The sequence below is a fragment of the Lethenteron reissneri genome, chromosome 41 (genome assembly GCF_015708825.2).
Source record: "Lethenteron reissneri isolate LAM-NWPU_2019-01 chromosome 41, ASM1570882v1, whole genome shotgun sequence".
Lineage (NCBI taxonomy): Eukaryota > Metazoa > Chordata > Hyperoartia > Petromyzontiformes > Petromyzontidae > Lethenteron > Lethenteron reissneri.
Window position 1 is genome coordinate 5,502,474 of NC_083819.1, and position 19,909 is coordinate 5,522,382.

At 49.4% G+C, this 19,909-nt stretch overlaps 1 protein-coding gene across 1 annotated transcript in view; it reads left to right on the forward strand.

Annotated features, from left to right (window-relative positions):
* LOC133352655 (tubulinyl-Tyr carboxypeptidase 1-like) overlaps nt 1-18,731 on the forward strand; it is a 37,731-nt gene extending 19,000 nt beyond the window's left edge. Inside the window, 8 exon segments of the mRNA XM_061568427.1 lie at nt 5,711-5,799; nt 6,573-6,629; nt 8,236-8,310; nt 13,004-13,289; nt 14,026-14,115; nt 14,536-14,602; nt 14,605-14,662; nt 15,736-18,731. Of these exon segments, the coding sequence (XP_061424411.1) occupies nt 5,711-5,799; nt 6,573-6,629; nt 8,236-8,310; nt 13,004-13,289; nt 14,026-14,115; nt 14,536-14,602; nt 14,605-14,662; nt 15,736-15,805 (792 nt within the window). The 3' untranslated portion in view covers nt 15,806-18,731.
* The last annotated feature ends 1,178 nt before the right edge of the window (nt 18,732-19,909 follow it).

Consider the following 19,909-nt stretch of genomic DNA (forward strand, 5'->3'; position numbering starts at 1 on the left):
GCCAAAAAAATATTCTCAGTGTAGTCCCACGCATAGGCTTTTCCATCCTTCTGCTTTCACGTTAAAAACAATTAAGCGGTGCCAAAAACAGTGGGACCTATGGTGATATAAGCTGGAGCACGACAAGAAGGAATGACTATAGTAGTAGGTTTTTACCCTTTTAAACTGGTACAAAACTGACACCTTTATTCAAGGAATCATGTTTCCTTGAATCGCGTTTCCTTATTCAAGGAATCATGTTTCCTTGAATAAAGGTGTCAGTTTTGTACCAGTTTAAAAGGGTAAAAACCTACTACTATATTTTGCCACTGGTAAAAGAGATCTCATAGTGAAGGAATGACTAGTCTGGGCACTAAGACGCTAGGACGACGTCACTACCCATCCTTGGGAGAGGATAGAGTGGGGGGGGGGGGGGGAGCGATTGTGGGGGGGATGCGGTGGGGAGGGTCAGAGTTGAGTTAGGGGCGGGCGCTGTGAATCGATGGGGGGGGGGCGGCACGTGTGGATAATGCTTAGGAGCACGACAGACACAGAATCCAAGGACACAATTATCCTGCAACAACCGTTTGCAAAATTCTGCAGCTGACCGCGCGCTAATGCCATCCTCGAGCGTATCTTGCTGCCGCCGCTGCTACCACCACCGCCACCGCCGGTTTAAAATAAAACCGGAAAATAAAACTGGAAAATGTATTAATGGGAAGAAAAACAACCGGGCATTGTGTGTTTTTTTTTTATAAATATATATTCGCAGTTGCTCAGCAGAGGCCCCCGCAGTTGGTAATATAAATTGTCGGCGATCGCAAGTTGGTCTTTGGCCAAGTCCTGTCAGTGGATCGCATGATTGCCAAGTGTCGCGATGTGGCGTGTGTGTGGTGAAGCGTGGTCCGTGTGCTCGCCGAGAGCCAGGATTAGCTCCGTGGGGAGGGGGTGGCATGGGTACATGGCGGAGACACCGAGACACCGAGTCTCCGTGTTCTTTTTAAACGTGCGCTTTGTAAATATTTGCTTCATAATTGTTTCTAATAACGATAACGTCACAAATCGGGCACTTCTTCAGGGGCTGTCCTGCATTGATGATGATGACGATGAATATGACTTTTATTATTATAAATAATATTGGAGTTGACGATGACAAATATTTTTTTGCATGACCATAAGTGATATAATCCTTTGCTAGTAAAGATTGTAATTATTCCATTTTATTCAGGAAGGCCTCAGCTCGCCTGAAAACACTTTTCTCAGCAGTGTCCCACTACATTGAGATGATTGTCCAATTCCACGCATATGTGGAGGGGGTGGCCCTCAAGAGGTGGGCAGAGATAGGTTCGTAAACGAACTTGCTGAACTATCGTCTTTTTTTTTTTACGTCGAAAATCTCACCCATGATCCACCAATCCTTGCTTCCAGAGTGTTGGATTGCAGGTATGTGCCTGGCTATTTTTTTGAAGATATTACAGGCCGCAAAAAAATTACATAAATTGTAGCTTTGGTGAATCAATTAAAGTAAAATGTTTGCAATTATACTGTACAAAGATGAGACGACAAATATAGCAAGTCTACTCCCGTACTAAACCACATCTCTTGATTTTTTTTTGCATTTACAGGCTCTCATCATTAAGAGGGAGTGCTCTTACCAATAACATCTGGTACAACAACAGCATTTGTTTGGAAAAGCCCTGACCCTGCTGATCAGACCCAGATGGGTGAAACCAATCTAGAGTTCACTTGCTTTAGACCAATGCTGCTGCTGCTTAACATTAGCTAGGGGAAGTGTTAATACCGCGCTACAATAAAATTATATTCTTACGTGGAGATACTGAATGGAGGGGAATTGATTTCATTACGACTGACCCAGATTGCCAGATGCGTCCCATTCCTCAGCTGGTTAACCCATTCCCGTTCCGAGACATCTGCAAGTTGCAGGGTGGGGTGTCCCGTTCACCGCTGACTCTTGGAACGCACAAGCGGTTAGCGTTACATTTTATTTAGATGCATAGCGCCGCTGTATTTAAAGACATTGTGCTCACCGCAGAGAACTATAGCGACACGACCGCACTCTATGATAGATAGCGCCAAACTGTGCCACACAACCCTCCCACATGGCCGTTGACTTCCGATTCCGGAAGAAAACCCGATTATGCAAACGTACGTCATCGGAATGGGAAAGGGTTTATAACGCAGCCCATCATCCACTGCTGAATGAAGGTCTCCCTGAGCACGGGAAACAACCTGTGGGCTGGTGTGATACAAGTTGCCCTTCAACACAACCAGAAGAGAAGATTAAACTAAACCAAGATATTTTGATTTAAAGCTTTCGTGACTGCTGGGATTCATGTTCTTGGTTCTTTCGGTAAAGTCACGCAGAAGGGAAATAATAAAATAATATTAATATAAAACAATGAGACCACATCACCCCCCACCCAGTGAGAATTTTTAATGTTTTTTTATATTTATATTATTTTATTATTCTCCTTCTATGTGACTTTACCGAAAGAACCAAGAATATAAACCAAGATAGTTAACATAAAGCATCAAGGGCAGCAGTGCGGCTTGATTATCAAATATCTGGTTCATAGCTCCTTTGCAGGAGGCTACCTGGCCACACAATAGCTCGTCGAAGTGGCTTGTAACACGTGTGGGGGATTTTTTTTCTGAGTAGCCAAATAAACGAAACGCATGTTTTGAAATGTGCAGACCAAACCCGGAGAAGCCGGAGAAAAAATCCACGCGACCACCACGGGGAGAAAACACAAACTCCAAATATGCAACAGGCGTCGTCCGGGTCGGGATTGAACCCACGAGCTCCTGCGTAGCAGCCAAAAATAATCATTTAATATTCTAACAATTTTAACACATGTTACTGAATATAATTCGCAGACAGTTACAAGTGCAGCTAAAAGTGTGTGTGTGTGTGTGTGCTCGAGGGGGCTAAACGGACGCGGCACGGGCTAGAGAAGAGATGGAGTGATGTGGTACAGAAGGACGTGGAGTTGAGTGGACTTGCCGATGACTGGTACCAGCGGTGTCAAGATCGGCCTCTGTGGAGGAGGCTCGTGAAGGACGCTACTGGGCAGTTGGAGGTAGTCGCCCTCCAACAACAACAGAGGGCGGAGGAGCGACGCTCACAACAACGAGCGGAGCGCCGAGTGGCTAAAGCACAGCAAGTTGGCACAGTCGGGGGGCACAGGTGGTGCATCAGCCAGTCATCTCAGTCAGTCGCCCCGTGGCACCTGGGTCTGTCCCGTGACCTCCTGCCAGCGGGCGTTCGACGCCTCACGTGGCCTCAAGGTGCACTTGGCCTGGCACAAGTGTCGTGGTGACGTCACCGCTACTTAGTGGCGAATGGCGGTTGTTGTTGTTCATCTTCTTGGTTCTTTCGGTAAAGTCACGTAGAAGGGAAGTAATAAAATAATAAAAATAAAACATAATAAAACAATTCTCATGACGTTTCGGCCACAACGCAAGCAGCCGTCTTCAGGTGAAAACCAGGTTTGTCGGGGAGACAGCGTTGTGAGAATTGTTTTATTATGTTTTATTTTTATTATTTTATTACTTCCCTTCTACGTGACTTTACCGAAAGAACCAAGAAGATGAATCCCTGCAGTCACGAAAGCTTTAAATCGAAATTTAATGTTGTTGTTGTTGTTTAAAAAACAATTCTCGTTGCTGCTGACGTCGTCGCCGCCGCACTGGAGCGTGTGCGTCGTTAATCGCACCGCGGCCCACCGCCTCGCTGCCACTAATTCAGTAAGCACCACGGACAGCGATCGGCACGTCTCGCGTTCCCAGCGGTCGTCCGCGCCCTTCAAGCGCCGAGTTCGTTAACCCGAGCTCCGTGCGCCGGCTGCAATCAATGCTGATGCTGATGTTATTTCTGGTCAAGGCGACCTTGCTTTTGCATACGTCCGCTCTTATGATAATGGACCTCTTTTTTGTTAACCGAATCCCCGCTCCCGAGATTCCTCGCTCGCATATATAAATGAGAGCACATCAACCCCCCACCCAGTCTTCAGATCGCTTCATTGGCCCCCGATCCAATCACCCTTCAACTCCAACATCACCCATCGTGCCTTCACGACTCTCCCCTCTCACTCCACGTAGCCTCATGTCTCTTCCCTCTCGTATTCCTTTACTCCGCTCAATCCACTCTTCTACATCTCCCCTTTCACATCATGACATTTCCCTCCACGTACTCTCCTACTTCTCATCTCACTCTGCTCCCCTCCACAACGACCCGTACCTTCCATCTCATCTCACTCTACTCCCTACCACATGCTCTCTTTTCCAGTCAGCCTCCTCCACTCAATGTGGTGTTGCTCCTCTGCTGCTGTTCCTACAACCTCTAACTCCTTCTGGTCCTCTGCACTGTTGACTCCATTGCTGTTCCAGTCCAGGCTTAGTGCCTCCCTGTTCTCCTCTGCCTATGACTGATCAGTTTCCATCTGTCCAAACCCTCCTTTCCATGACCTCCGCTTCACCTTCAATTAAAAATGTGTTTTTTTACGTAAAATATTTCACCCTGAATACATCCTTGAGATGGAGCATCTTATTTGCGAGGATGTCTATTGTGTGACACATACAAAGCGAACACACAATTACATTAAGGATGCCCTCCTCGTCCCCCCACATTCTCATACATCGCACGCTTTCCTGCATGCACAGCAGCTTCAAATGCGATCACGTTAAGCCGCTTTATAAATTCAAATTGTGCGTACAGTTTTACACAGGGTGATACAATTACAGATGACCCACCGAAATAATTTGGAAAAATACAGAGAGGGCAACAACAGTGCATGCATTCCAGTATGTGGAACTTCTTTCGCACCGTGCGTAGCCAACCGTAGCTAATCGGAGGTGTGCGTGTGTTCGAGCCTTCTTCATCAATCTCGGGCGCACGCGTGCTCTGTCTTCGCACGCTCTCCCTCTGCAAGACGGGCAAGCCGTTGCTCTCGCAGAATTTGGTGGCCAGTTTCAGATGAAAGCGAGAGGGGGCCCAGCGGCAGGGCGCTCGCCGCTCGTTGCAGAGGCTCACGGTTCGGTCCAGCGGTCACGCTGGTCAATACTGCGGCGTATAATAACCGTCTGCTTCACGAGGGACGTTGAAGATCCCCTGACGTTAGTCTGCCATTGCGTGCCAGCGTCAGGGTCCACATTTGCCAAATTCAATTCGGATTATTCACACAGCAGCAATCATCGCCCCCCCCCCACCCAACCCCCTACTGGCATACCAATGCCCCAGGTCACTCTTGAAAATTCGACTTATCCTGATCTCTTGACTTCCTACATGGTTAAATAAAAAAAATTAACTGAAAACTTGAAACTGAAAACGAAGTTCACGTTTAGCGAAGGAGACTCCCCCCTCACTTGATGCAGCAAATCTGGCTGTGACGGTCCCACCTGATGACGGAGACTTGTGTTGCCTCCGAAACGTCATGATTTTATTGTTTTATTTTTATTAATTTTAATTTCATTTTTTACCTACGTGACTTTACCGAAAGAACTAAGAGTACGAAGGAGACTCGCTCGAGGGAACGCCCAACGCGTAGACGGAGCGGTGAGACGTGCTCACGTGAATCGTGCGGTCACGGTGCCGTGGGGGATGGCAACGGCTTGGGGGGGGGGGAGGTCTCTATCCAGCAGTGGATGAGAACATGACCTTTGCGGTCTCTTCCACGGTATTAATTGGTGCGTTCGCCCTCTTGCCACGCAGGTGCCCGTGCCTTCCCTGCCAACGCTGCTGCCCGCCGTGGCGATGCTGGACCGCCTTAAAGCCATACAGAAGTACATGATGGACCTCCAGTATCCTATATCGACTTGGATCTCCAGCTAACTGCCCGCTCTATCCTTCAATCCAACACTCCCCGTAAATGATGTGACTAGAGGGAATGCCTTCCTGCTGTCCGTGAGCGCGCCCCGGCGCATTGTTATTGCTTTCGTTTGTCCGAGCGTTGATTATCTCGGTGGCTGATCGTCCATCCTTAAAAAAGAAATCAAGATAATTTTTTACACTCATTCGTCCGAGGCTCAGTGACTCGGTCCCCACGTGACGGAAACCTCGTCGGTAACGCGATTTACTCCCAAGAAGCGAGAAAAGCAGACGACGCCCTCGAGATGGAGCGCGGAAATCCTTGGGACTGTCGGAGATGGTGATAGTAGTTCAGGGCGGCATTCGTTTAGCAGTGGATTGGCCATGTCCGATGATGATGCAGCTTCCTTGAAGGCGATTAAGATGACTTTAGAGTTGCTCTTTCTGTGCAAAGAAATACACATATGGGGGAAGTAACGCTTTGTTATGAGAGAACCCGTCTCAATAGCGATTGCATTGTCATTGACTGTTAAATGGGACACGATGTCTTAATATTCAACAACAACTGAAAACCATTGTCCGTTAATTGATGTGTCCATTGTCCTGCCAGACGTGAGCGCAAGCCGGCATGTGCGGCGGTTATTTCATTTTCTTTCTGATGTCGTTTCCCTGCGAGGTAAAATCTTGTCTAGGATGTGAGAGCAAAGAAGCTCGAGGCGCCGTTTCAGTTTGCCAAGGAAACCCGCTTAACGTTCGCCGCTCTCAGATACAACCACACGGGAACGCAGTTCTTTGAAATCAGGAAAAATCGACCCATCGCCGGGTAAGTAATGTGTTCCTCCTCCTCGCCCGCTCGCTCGCCGCCAGACCTGGCTAACGATCATCGTCAATGCACTCAGCTCCAGAGGCGTTCCCCCGGCAAGGGCGGTGGACGGCCCCTGTTGCTCCCCCCTCTCCATCTCCCCCCCCACCACACCCCACGACTGTTGTATGCCATGGGCCATTTTTGAGATGAAAAAAATTAACCCGTAAAAACAAAGTTTTTCACTATAAATCCTTTATATGCGTGGCGGCTAGAGTCCTCTCGTCCTCTGGCTTGAGATGGCTGCCACCTATGGGTCAGATGATTGCCTGCCACCATTAAGCAATTGGTAATTAAATATAATTTATTTTTTCCTAAAAAGTGTAACATTTTTGAAAAAAAATTTCACTAAAATAAATTGTCACGCACAACGAGTCTGTGTGGAAAATGTCAGCTCGATTGGATCACAGGAAGTGGGTTAAAAAACGACCGAAAGATTTGCACGGTCGTAAGCGCGCAAGCAAGCAAGCAAGTGAACTTAATTTAAAGGATTTAAAAATTAAACCCAGTCATTCACAATCCTTCTGTGGATGAAGTCCTCCCCATATAATGTTGGTCGTGGGGATTTTTTGTTGTACCTGTGCTTTACCACAGTGGGCGGGCAGGGAGCGGTAGGGACAGGAGGACCAATTTTGATATCACTTCCCACTGATGTTCTCCATAGCCAGGGTCAAACTTGGGTGGTCCAAGTTCGTAGCGCGGCGCGGCAACCGATGCGCCAACCCATTCCGCCCCAAATGTTTTGCGGAGAAAGCTTAAATGATACTTTCTTCGTTGTTGTTTCTCTAGAAACGAGTGAACTCTATATTACCGCTCTAAAGTTCGAGAGCGGTGCTCGGCCGACCAACGCCAACGCGGCGGCAGCTGTTTTCATTCGCTCGCTGGAATGTTTAAGAAAGGCAAACTGCATTCTTTACATCAAAAGCAGCCCCAAGTTCTGACCCAACTGGCAAAGCACCCTGTGTAGGCCGAGTGTGAAAATGCTTCACCACTGCCGTCATTGACAAACAAGAAAAACACCGCCGCCCGCAACCCCCTCTGGATGGGCGCCTGCCGCGAACGGTGGCTCATCCACTCGGCTTGCCTTGGTTAACGGGCTCATCGATTGTCATGGATTTTTACGTTCGCGTGACGAATTGTGCATCGGACAAATGTATTTATGAGAATTGTTTGCTTATTTACCACCCGGGGACGAGTGGCAGTGTGGTGGGTCAGGACAGTTCATTATGAACTCGGCGACCTGAACTTGATTCGCAACCACGGCTAACGTCGGTGGAACGTCGTGCCTAAGAACGTGCGGTACAACCCGGAATATACAGCAGTGATATCTGAACCGGTCCTAGCTTCCTCACCCTCTCACCTCTCTGCCCCCCAAACCCCACCATTCTCTTCACCAAACCACACTAAGTATTTGATTAAGTATGGTCAACAAACATGCAAGACTGACATAGCATGGGGAGTTTTTAATTCAGCAGTGGATTGACAAAGGGGCTGTGAATTAATCCTGCCAGGTGCATGTGTGTCCCCCCCCCCCCACCTGCTGCCCCCCCCCCCCCACTGCGTGCAGGCTAATGGATCTGGCACGGGACATGGTGCGGGAGGCGCTGCCCATTAAGTGCTTGGAGGCTGTCATCCTCGCAATGTATCCTGCCTTGGTCGCTCACTCGGGCTACGCGTGCACGCACCGGGGAGCGAGCGAGCGCGCGCGCGCGTGTAACCTGTGTGCCAGCATAGGCACGCACTGCGTGTACCGACATATACGAGCGGCGTGGTTGCGGCGATTAGCACGCGGTGCTGTGAATCCAGAATCAGAATCTTTATTTGGACTGGAGGAACCCGACAAGCTATGAAGCTCTTTTTCACAGATGTCCAGTAGAAGGTGGGTGAGAAACCACCGACAACGACAAACCAATACAAAAAGTGATTGGAGTGCAAATCCGTCGACTTGTGTTTGATGTCCGGCTATGGTTAAGCATCAGTGGCGAACCATTCCTGGACTCTTCCCCATCACCACCTGGCACCAACACTTTACCCCACCGCACGCGACCTTGCCCATTACGGGTTTTTTTTATTTTGGTTTCCAGAAATGCCGCAAAACCTGAGGATTACAACCCGAATACACACCTCGACCAATGTGTCGGCTCAAAGGGGAATTCAGCTCCACGTGAATCCAACGCAGCACCGAGTCGCATTCCACCTGACGCCACCACCATGGTTGAAATTCTGTGCAGGTTTGGGCTTGAGTGTCGCCTTGGCCCCTTGCTGCATGAGTAGCCGAGCCGTCGGCCCCCTGCTCCCAGCATTCCCCCCACCCCCTGCCAGGATTAACCGCAATCCGAGACGCGCGCATCATGGCAGGTGCCGCCAAAATGCGGCGCCCCCCCTCCCTCCCATCGCAGGCCCCTTAGCGTCTAAAACTATGGACAACCGGAGGTGGCCGCGTGGCTCGGGGGTCGGGACGCTTAGCTGACTACATGGAAAGCCGAGGTTTGCATCTGGAATTCAGCTCCCATGCGAATCGGGGTGGTCGTGCGTAGCGAGTTGGTGGTCTGGGTCCATTCACCGGCGCCTACTTGGTCCGCTCCGTGTCGCAGACGACGAGCAGCCCCAATGCCTCTGCTCGTCGCGATCTTGTGCCATCCGAGCGCTGCCCACGTGACACCTGTAGTTGTTAAAGCCTCCAGTCACTGATGTGCATAAATATGTATTTAATTTAATTTAGCTTTTCACTTAATTTGGAAAATTTCCAGTAAGTATTGTAAATAATTTCAGTTCGACCGCCATACCACGAGCGTTTTCTCTGCAGCACAGCAGGCTGGTTTGGTGCAGCATCCCTGGTGTAGATGAGACATCACTGATTGGGAACTCCGAAGTGGCTCTGTGATGTCATCGCGCGCGGGTTGCGCGCTCTCTAAAAAAGGGCCCAAACATCTCAATGCAGGACATTTCAGGTTTTCTTGAAATAAACACACGGGGCATTGTTATTATCATCGCTATCGTCGTGAACCATCGTCGTCATCCCTTGCTGTCCCAGACACGCTGGGGGGAAGCGTCAGTGCGAGTGATGAAAAGCCTCTGGCCGAGATTGAGCGTCGCACTCTGCGCGTCAGGCATCACTCGAATCCCATGGCCCGCGGCCAGCGCCAGCATCATCCAGTGCCCCCCCCCCCCCCCGTTGTCGGTCTACCATTCACGTTAATTGTGCATCGTTCTTTTTCTTTTCTCCCTCGCTCCCCGTCGCGTGGACAGAATCTCGGGTCACGTCCGTGCCAATGTGTCGAGTGTTTTGCAGAAAATATGTAATTGGTGAGAGTGCAAGCGTTTTGCAGACGTCATTACGATTTATTTTTCCTTCCCACAAGTCCTAAGCATGCCATCTCTGTTCCGGTGTTACGGATGACAGCACTCCCACTAAACGATAAAGCCCTGACGAAGTAAAACAATTATATTTTCTTGGTTCTTTCGGTAAAGTCACGTAGAATGGAAATAATAAAATAATAAAAATAAAACATAAAATAATTCTCACGACGTTTCGGCCACAACGCAAGCAGCTGTCCTCAGGTGGAGAACAGGTCTGTCGAGAAGACAGAGTCTGTATTAATATTACCATGTTTATCTTTCTTCGGGATGCTGCCGTGGTTGTAATGGTTATCACATGGGACTTCCGGAGATCTCCGGTTCCACTCAATCTCCCGGCGTGGCAGTTGAAACAATGGGGGAATTTTTCTTAAATACCCCCCCACCACCCTTGTCCACCAAGCAGTGAAAATGGGCTCACCACAGTTAGTCAATCAGCAGGGGCACGTGTGACACGGTAGAGTGTGGGTACTCCCCACCTCTTCCAAAGTACCTGTCCAGCGTGGAGGAGTAGACCAAATACCCTGTTGAGGGGGCTCCCTCTCGTGAAGCACTTTGCGCCAGCAGTGGCGTGAGCAAGCAGTTGCAGGTCTGCACCTTTACCCTGCATTACGATTTAAAATGCATACGTAACGGGGGTTTTTTTTTTTACAGTTTTTGTTGTTGTTGTGTCACTCCGTACAAAATAAGGAGGCTCTTCCCTCTTATCGGATGGGGCATCCTTCCGCTAAGGATTTCCGTATTGCAGAGGGCCTCTCCTCGCCGCAGCTGACCCCTGCTGCCGGCTTCAAGGTCGACGCGTCTCCGAGCGCGGCCCGTTGACGAGCCGACATTTAGTCAATTCCCATTGGTGCCGAGTAGCGCCCCCGGGCTCCTCAAACCCCCCCATCCTCTCCCTTTATCTCTCCTCCACTCCCCGGGAGCCGCGTTGTTAACGGGCGGACACGCGAGCCCAAGACAGCGGCGGGTTCGCTCGCCGCGATCCCTCCGGCTTGAGGGGCGGCCGCTGTGCCGGTTGACGAGCGGTCGCTAAGCAGCGGCGTGCTCGCCCCCCCTGCACTGTTCACGGCGATTAGATCCCAGCGCCAGGTGGATTACCGCATTGCGGGAGTGCCGCATTGCAGCAGTGGTGACGGCTTGTGGGGGAGGAAAGCCTTTCATCCAGCAGTCGATTGGCCATAGCTGATTATTTAAATCCAGGCGTGGGGGCAATGCGATGGCTTTATTCATGAATAGCAACTTGTGCTCGTGCATCATCTTTTGTATTGTTTGTTGTGGATATCGCTTGCCGACTCGCCCCGACTGGACGTGTGCGATAAAGAGCTTCATCGCTCATCGGAATCCTTCCAGGATAAATAATGATTCAGATTCTTTGGCCGATCGTTACTGACCCAGACGGCAGAGTCACCTGTCACAATGGGGAGGGCCCTGCGAAAGCCACATTGTAGGATTTTATGACGGCTCTTCCAGCGGTCGGTCTTACGACACCCCTCGGAGAATGCTTCCTTTTACTGAAGAGCTGCAATTATCCACGTCTCTCTGTCAATCAAGTTGGTTTTGATCAACAAATATAAAAAAAACACGTTCGTCAATAACACTGGCCCTTCTTCACGGCACAACGGTCACAATTGAATTACATGAAAAGAAAAAAAACGTTTATTTGTGTTGTGCTGCTGCTGCTTACAGCAGTTTCCCATTGGCGGACACTGAGAATCAAAAAACATCTTGACAGTTAAATATAAATGTACAATTTAATTTACTCAACCAGTCAAATGACCGAATGTTACTGCTAAACTGCATAGCGGTATGTTCCACACTGGTGGAGCATCATCACTACCATCATCTCCTCTAATAACCCTTTCACAGCCGTAGTTATTTATATAACAATATGTGCGGCTATCATTACACTTAATGTTACATTGCCATACGATATTTATTGTGCCTTGTTGCACTCTCGTAAGCCATCACACTTCATGCCAAAACGAATAAGGAATTTACAGAGTGCTATTAGGGTTAGGATTTTATTGTGATCAAATCGAGCTGAATGGGCCATATCTCATCAGATTTAATAAGCAAAGCAGTGCTGAGCCGCGATATTTCTCCGTTCTATAATAAGTTGTAAATTCTGCTTCACTTCGCTCACATAACGAGGCCTCTGGACAGCGGCTAACGGATTCACAAACCGTTGTAAGGTGTCCCCTTCCAAGACGTCTGGCCATCATGGAAGAGTAGGCCAAAAGTGCTCTCAAGAGGTGTTCTCTGGATATCCTACCAGTGGGAGAGCCTTCCGTCAGAAGTGGTGTGAGCGAGCAATTTCAGGGCTTCTCCTTTATGAACATACGTTTAAATTATTTGGCTGCTATAACTTCCACGTGTTGATAAGCCACTTCTTTGAGCTATCATTTGTGGCCAGGTTGCTTCTGAAAAAAAGCAAATAACTCAATGGGCTTTACCTGGAAAAAAAAATAAATAGTTTGGCTTTATTTGTATATATTTTTAGTGATTTGCTTATTTTTCCAATCGTTTGCACTCCTGTCGTAGATTTGTATTGTTTGTTGTTGTAACGTTCTGACCTGCCCCTACTGGACATCTGTGACAAAGAGCTTTATAGCTCATCGGATTCCTCCAGTGTCAACAAATATTCTGATTCTAATTTACGTTCACCGATCCGCAGCCCCCACGCCCCTTTGCCTTGCAGTGCTCGTGTGTGCAGGGTCTGCTTATTCAGATTAGAAAAAATGAAATATGCGCGCGTGTGTTTTTGTTCGGGTCGGAAGACGTTTACGTTAATTTTGGATCGGGTGACGCCTGTCTGCCCGCCCGCTCACCCGTTCGCTCGCCCACCCGCCCACCCGCCCGCCCGCCCGCTCTCATGACAACGTTGCCGCGCATTCGCCGTCTCGGCATCACTGAGAAAAGCTCCCTTGACGGACGCCGCCGCCGCCGCCACCACCACGTTCTCCCCCTCCGCCTTTCAGCTACCTGACCAACGGGCTGCCCGGCGTAGAGCGCTTCCCGCTTAGCTTCCGCACGCGTTTCGGCGGCTCGGCCTTCCGCCACGTGGTGCTCGGCGTGTGCGTGGGCGGCCGCTACGGGGCGCTGGGCCTGAGCCGCCGGCCCGAGCTCATGTTCAAGGCGGCGACGCACGCGGGCCTCGCGCCGCTCGTCGCCGACTTCCGGCAGGCGTACTCCGGCTACCGGCACGCCGTCACGCGGCTCAAAGTGGGGCTCTACGTGCCGCACGACCCGCGCAGCTTCCAGCAGGTGGGGGCAGCTGCTCGGGAAGACGCGTTGACGTGAACGTTCGGCGAATGTTTGTTCCTCGACATTATAAAGGTTTTTGTTTTTTGGGTTAGAGCGCGTAAATGTAAATGTGTCGTTCACCAGCCACCACCTGACACAGCCAATTTGTTACGTTTGTCGCGTGAACAAAACGTATCAATTAGTTACTACTTCAGCACCCCGGTGATTTGGAGAGGAAACCCACAATATTTACAATTTGTTTACGTGACAAACCTCCTTAATTGGCTGTGTCGGGTGGTGGTGGGGTAAAGACACATTTATATTTAGGCGATCTAATCCCAAAAATCTTTTTTTTATAATAATATTTGTCGCGAAAGCCCTCCTACATGTTGATCCTCCACCGCCCCGATAATTCGATCCTCCTACAGAGACGTATTCTAAACGTGCGGTCGGTTTTCACAGCCGGTATGCTGATTTGCAATCTAGTTTTGAGTTAGGCCGCAGTCCCGCGACGATCTGGCCAAAGTTGTGTCGCGAGACCCTCCACCGCCCAACGCAGGAGTGCGACCCCGCGTTAGAGAACGCAATTGGAAGTGGACATCACGCGACTACTTCTGAGATCCCTTAAGGTATTTTTATTTTAGCATCGTTATAAAAGGGTGGAGGAGTGGGGGGCTGGGGGGAGGCCTAGGCGGGGGGCGGAGGTGGTTGCATCTACGCACGGACGCTGCTAAAGCGATGTCGTGGTCGTGCGCAGGTGGAGTGGAGGCACCTGGTCGTGGACGTCAGTCGCCTGAGCAGCGAGGAGCTCCGCAGGGACCTGGACAAGCACGCGCGCGACATGAAGGTGCCACGTGACGCTCCGGGCCTCGCTATAAATAATTAAGAATAAAACTATTTGTAACGCACACAAATTTAGTGAAACGGACAACACACCGTTGTTTGATCGTGAAGTTGGGAGGTAAGAATGATAGCCAACATGGTGATGTTGGCTATCAACAACAAGGCAACTCCTATGACTAATTGGGCATGGGACACAAGCGTAGGATTGATCACTCTGTTGCTGGCCGCCTTTGGGGAGGGTGTATAGTGTGAAAGGCCGAAACACCCCAGGAACCAAAGGTACACGACTGACGATGCGCTCCCCAAATTTCACCAGGCTCACTGTTCATGAACTCTTGGAAGTGCTTGCACAAAGCATAGTAACATCTCATCCTGTGTTCTTGGAATCACTCGTTCATTCGTTTGTCTTCATTGGGCCGTTCAGGTGCTGAAGGGCGTAACGCTGCCCGTGTCGCCCGGTAAGGAGCGGAGGAAGAGCGTCACGTCCACCTCGTCCCCCACAGGGCGCCCTGTGGCAGCCCGCAGCGCCGGGCGAGCAGGGTGGAGAAACTGTGAGTATCCCCCCCCCCGTCGCCTGCCCGCCCGCTCATCACCACACTCGCCTGCTCGCTCACTCATACACTCACTCACTCACTTTCTCGCTCACTCATCCACTCAATCACTCACCCACTCACCCACCCGATCGCTCGCTCACCGGCTCACTCTTGTCACTTGCTTATCTGCCCATCTGCTCACCCACTATTCCAATCATCCACTCACTCGCTCATCCACATGCTTACCCATGCACTCGTTTACCTACTTATCTGCTCACTTACTCATTCCCCTACTTGCTCCTTCACTCGCTCACCCATTCAGTTTCTCACTCGGTCACCAATTAGCTCGCTCACCTGCTCAACGCACTCACCTGTCTGCCTACCCCCCCCCCCCCTGTCCTCACTTACCTGCTAACGCACTAGCTCGCTCACTTTCTCCCTCACTCATCCACATAGTTTCTCATCTAATCTCGTGCCCACTCGCTTGTTTCCTGACTCGCTTAATTTCTCCCTAACATTCCCATCTCATCTCTCATATACTGTTGGGGCAAGTGCCATGAACAAGCACTTATGAAGGCCGGTACGGCACATGAGGGGGTATGTTGACCAGCACCACACCCGACCGTCATGGTATCCCCAGTGGCAATGTTTTTACACACCGCACCAGTTTCTCATTTGAGGCTGAGTAGACCTAGGGAAGGCCCAGGACTAGTTCAGATAATCATCACTGGTGTTGGCCGTCAGCGGGAATCAGGTCGCCGGGTACATAGCACAGCGCCCTAACCGATTTACTACCCCCCATCCACCCACTGTCTCACTCACAGATCCACCTACTTACTCTATCCACTGCTGCTCACTCAGTGGGGCACTTAACAACGCAAAACGAGTGACTCGACGGGCCTGGACATGGGACCCAGAGCCGGTGTCACTCGCCACCAAATTTGTCGACGGCCATGAATCGAACCGAGGTGGCCAGCTTCATAGCGCAACCAGCGCTAACCGCTGCGCTGCTATTCCAATGATCGCCAACGTTTAATGGACTCATTGGCAACATTTAAAATCCGTTTTCTCCTTTGCTTTATCTCCCCCAGGCCCCTGGCAGCTGAGAAGAAGCCCGAGCCGAACTTCCTGATGGAGGAAGGCTACAAGATTCGCGTGTGAATCGCGTGTGGGCGAGGACGGCTTGCAGGATTGCAGTTTGCACTTTACGATATATTTCTTCCCAAAAAGTGCTTTCTCGAGACCATAGGAGTATTTGCGAGCCGCGTGTGCGATTACGCTTACTACCTTGTTTTATCCGGGCCAACATCTCCACCCAGGTGACTCGCTTTCACGGGCCAAGTGTTTTTTAAAGGCAGTGGATGTTGGTGTTCGACGCGTTTTTTTTTTTTAAACAAGGTGCTTATTTTATCCGACAGACACTTAACGTCGTTCGGGCGCAACGATCAACATTTTAGGCAAGGAAAAACGTTTTAAACTCCTCGTATGCGTGCCTGAGCGCCGAACACTCTGACAAACGCCGGTAGCGGTTTTGGAACGGACAAGGGTGGCTTTGCTCGGTCCTAATATGTCAAACTTTTATCAGCGATCAATCAACGTGGCGTTCCGGGGGTTTTTCTTTTTAGAATTTTTTTACTTTCGTAACAGAAAAAAATCAGTGTCGCGCAAAGGCACTGACTGACGGATGGAAATTGTGTTTAAAGTGGCACCGCCAGTGAGGGCACAGGGTAACAAAATTTTAATTAACGCCAGATGGATTCGAGCACCGTGGGGTGGCCCGTGGTAGTGCCAGGCTCAGTGCTGCTGGGCCACGGTCAACGTCAGTCGCTAATCCCGACAGGTGAGGTGGTAGCTATGAGCAAGTGGCTCGCAGTTTGGAAGGTTGCGAGTTCGATTCCCAGTCGGGGGTTGACTCAAGCACCCCTTTTTAAAAAAAAATTCATGGTTGGTAGAACGAGTGCCGCTATGTGGCAGTCGAGGGCAGTTATCCTAAGGATGGACTCAACCCCTGCCGTAGCAATGTGGAATTTACAGCACTGACTCGAGGCCATGAACAGAAGAGGAGCATCGTCCCATGCCCGTACGAGCGTGGGAAACCATCGCAACTTTTGAATACAAATTTTTGCGACGTGGGATTACCTTTTTGAAAGTGGTAATTAAATTATCGTGGAATGCACAACCACTGGGAAACGTCTTAAATCACGAGCAGAGATGCCAGAGAAGCGTTGCCTCCAACAATCGGCGCGCGGCGCCACGGAGCGGACATGCGGCCGGGGGATTTCGGCGCAGAAGAGCCGATGGTGATTTTGACGCATTGTTCTAAAAACGTCATCTTGTGACCCCTTAAGAAATTTAGGCTAGGGCAGAAGAGGTCGCTAGAAGGGGAGTCGGTCTGGCCACCGGTTCAGATTAAGGGGATGGAGCTGCCGCCAAAGGAGGAAACATTCGCTGCAGAGATGGGAGCGATTAAAAAGGTCGTGTGCAGGTGCAAGGTGGATTGTTACTGTCTCAGTCCCATGATGTAACAATCATCTTGGAGAGGCCTTCATCCAGCTGCAGATTGATCGTGGGGAATGATGACAAGGATGATGAAGCACTACGTTTTTAAGGGACAATCAGAATAGAGTAATCCTTGCGATGGATTTGTACCATGCCTCCCTCCTGCACACCACTTTCCACCGCTTCCCGCTGAGAGGGCCACATCTTTGAGATCGAATGGGACACCGAGGGCTCAATGTTATCCGAGGGGGGCCCGTGGCCCGAAGCTCTTATCGTCTTTGGGAGCTTCTCATTTGTATGTTCAGTTATCTCCCCTCACTGTTTTACCAAACCATTGTATGTCCACTGGCAAACGCCTCATTATTCACATTGGTTCCTTCAGTTGCGGTTGTTATACGTGATATATACGGGTGGTAAAGCTAAATCAAAATTAAAACAAACGACTCTATTTTGATTTCGGTTCACAACTGGTCATGATACTCACATTGTTGCTTTGGCTTTTGATGACCCCCCCCCCCCCCATTCCCAGTAGGATGTATCATGGTACTAGGGTTACTACATTTCAACCATTATAAAGCGATCTTTTTAGATTTTTGGGGCGGGCCCCTCCAAGAACTGAGGCCCAGGCCTGCAGCCCCTGGAGCCTTTCGCGTCCCCCGCGTGAATCTGCGCTCTGCCTGAGCGGAGATTTTTTTTATGTTGAACCCTGGATGACGATCTTGCCGAGTGTTCCGCCGAACCACCTTTGGGCATTTTGCCAAACGGTGCGCCGGGAGCAGTCGACTCGAGGCGACGCGAGACTGGACACGTGTCTGTTGACACATTGACCCCAGACGGCCGCACCTGGGCTCGGACGCAGCAACTTAACGAGAAAGGTCAAAGCTTCACCCGTTTAGGTCACTCGGTGGTGCTTGAACGGTGGGCGGGCGCGCGCTCCGGTGTGGACGGCACGTCCAAGGAGTCCAATGACGCCATTGGCCGGAGCAGACTGCCACGAGCAACTTGCAGAGATGGGCAGCATTGAAATTCCATGTAATCTAAATAAATAATGTCATTACATTTGTAATCTATAATTGCATTTAAAGCATGCTCCTCGAAGCAATTTGTAATTTGTATCCAAATGTACATGCAATTGAAATAAATGTAATTACATTTGTAACTGGTATCTAAATTACACACCTCAAGAGTAATCGGTCATTTGTAATTTGCCCATCTCTGCACTGGCGAATCGAACAAATATGAGCACTCGTCATAACTCCTGAGAGAGCTGTGTTCAGCTAGAACTGAGCTGCCCCTTAGTTGTGTCTTTCATTCTCTTAACAAAATAAAACTCGTAAAATAAAAAAATTATTTAACAATTAATTTTAAGTACTGCGGTGTCAAGACCAAAGGAACATTTCAAAACCCACGCTGCACGGCTCCTCGTTGCCGTCTGGAATTTTTTTTATCGACCGTTTCTTTGACGAATAAATTTGTGAAATGTTTTTTCGTGAGGGAAAAAGTTTACACTTTGTTTTTTATAATGTTTCTTGATTATTCTCTTGGTTGTTTCCTTTTCCAATAAAAATGAAAGCGACGGTAAACGAGATTTCAAGAGTGCTGGCTGCTTTACCTCAAAACGTATTTTCCGGTTGTGCCATCGGTGACGTGCCGAGGTAAAGGAATTTACATTCGGAGCTCAGGATGGTCGAGGCTGGTGTCACCACCCTGTGTTGGAAGAGCGACCCCAGAAAAGTTTGTAGTGGAACTGCTTCCGAGGTCACTTCAGTAAACCTCTTGACCCATAATAAGAGGGCACACCTTTTATATGACCTGTACAAAGTGTTATTCAATCTTGATTTGAAGTTTTCGTGACTGCAGGAATCCATACTCTTTGGTTCTTTCGGTAAAGTCACGTAGGTAGAAAAATAAAAATAATTAATCGGTGATTTATTTTTTATTTTAATAAATCAGTGATTTAATATGTATTTTTTGACCAACGTGACTTTACCGAAATAACCAAAGAGTATGGATTCTTGCAGTCACGAAAACTTCAAATCAAGATGAAATAACACTTTGAGTAAAGTGTTATTCGTTTGTCAAACTAAAAATGTGTTAATTCTCAACAGTTTGAAGGAGCCAAATCAAGTGAACACAATTTACGATCAACTTTTCGTCCAGTCATTTGTGACCGGAATGAGGCCATCGCCTCGCTGCACTTGAGCAGCACGGTGTTTAATGACGGGCAGTCGGAAACCCCAATTCCAACCCCGCATCTCGGCAGATGCCAGCGTTGGCAGTGACGCACAAGCACAAATAGCAAACAAAACAACACTTTGGGCGCCACGATGCTGATATATTTACGACCTCGCCTGGTTCTGGGTTCAATCCAGACCCTGACGCCGATATACTGGGAGTGTGTGTGTTCTCTCCATGTGGTCGTGTGGATTTTTCTCCGGGTCCTTCGGTTTTTCCCTCCACATTTAGAAAACATGCGTTTAGTGTATTTGGCTGCTAACATTTTACACCCGATAACCCACTTTCGTTAAGCTTTTATTTACGGCCAGGTCGCTTGCGAAAAAGAGCTATTTCGTTCAGTGAGCGTTACCTGGTCGACAACACTTCCCAAGAGAGCAACAACTATATAACGTGACGTTTCGGGCAATAACCCTTCTTTATGGCTTAAGGATCACGGCGCTCAGCCACCTCTAAAGCCGTGTCGTAGTGAAGACATTATCAGCTCAGGGGGGTGCGGAAATCGGTCCGGTGTGGTCCCAATATTTGATT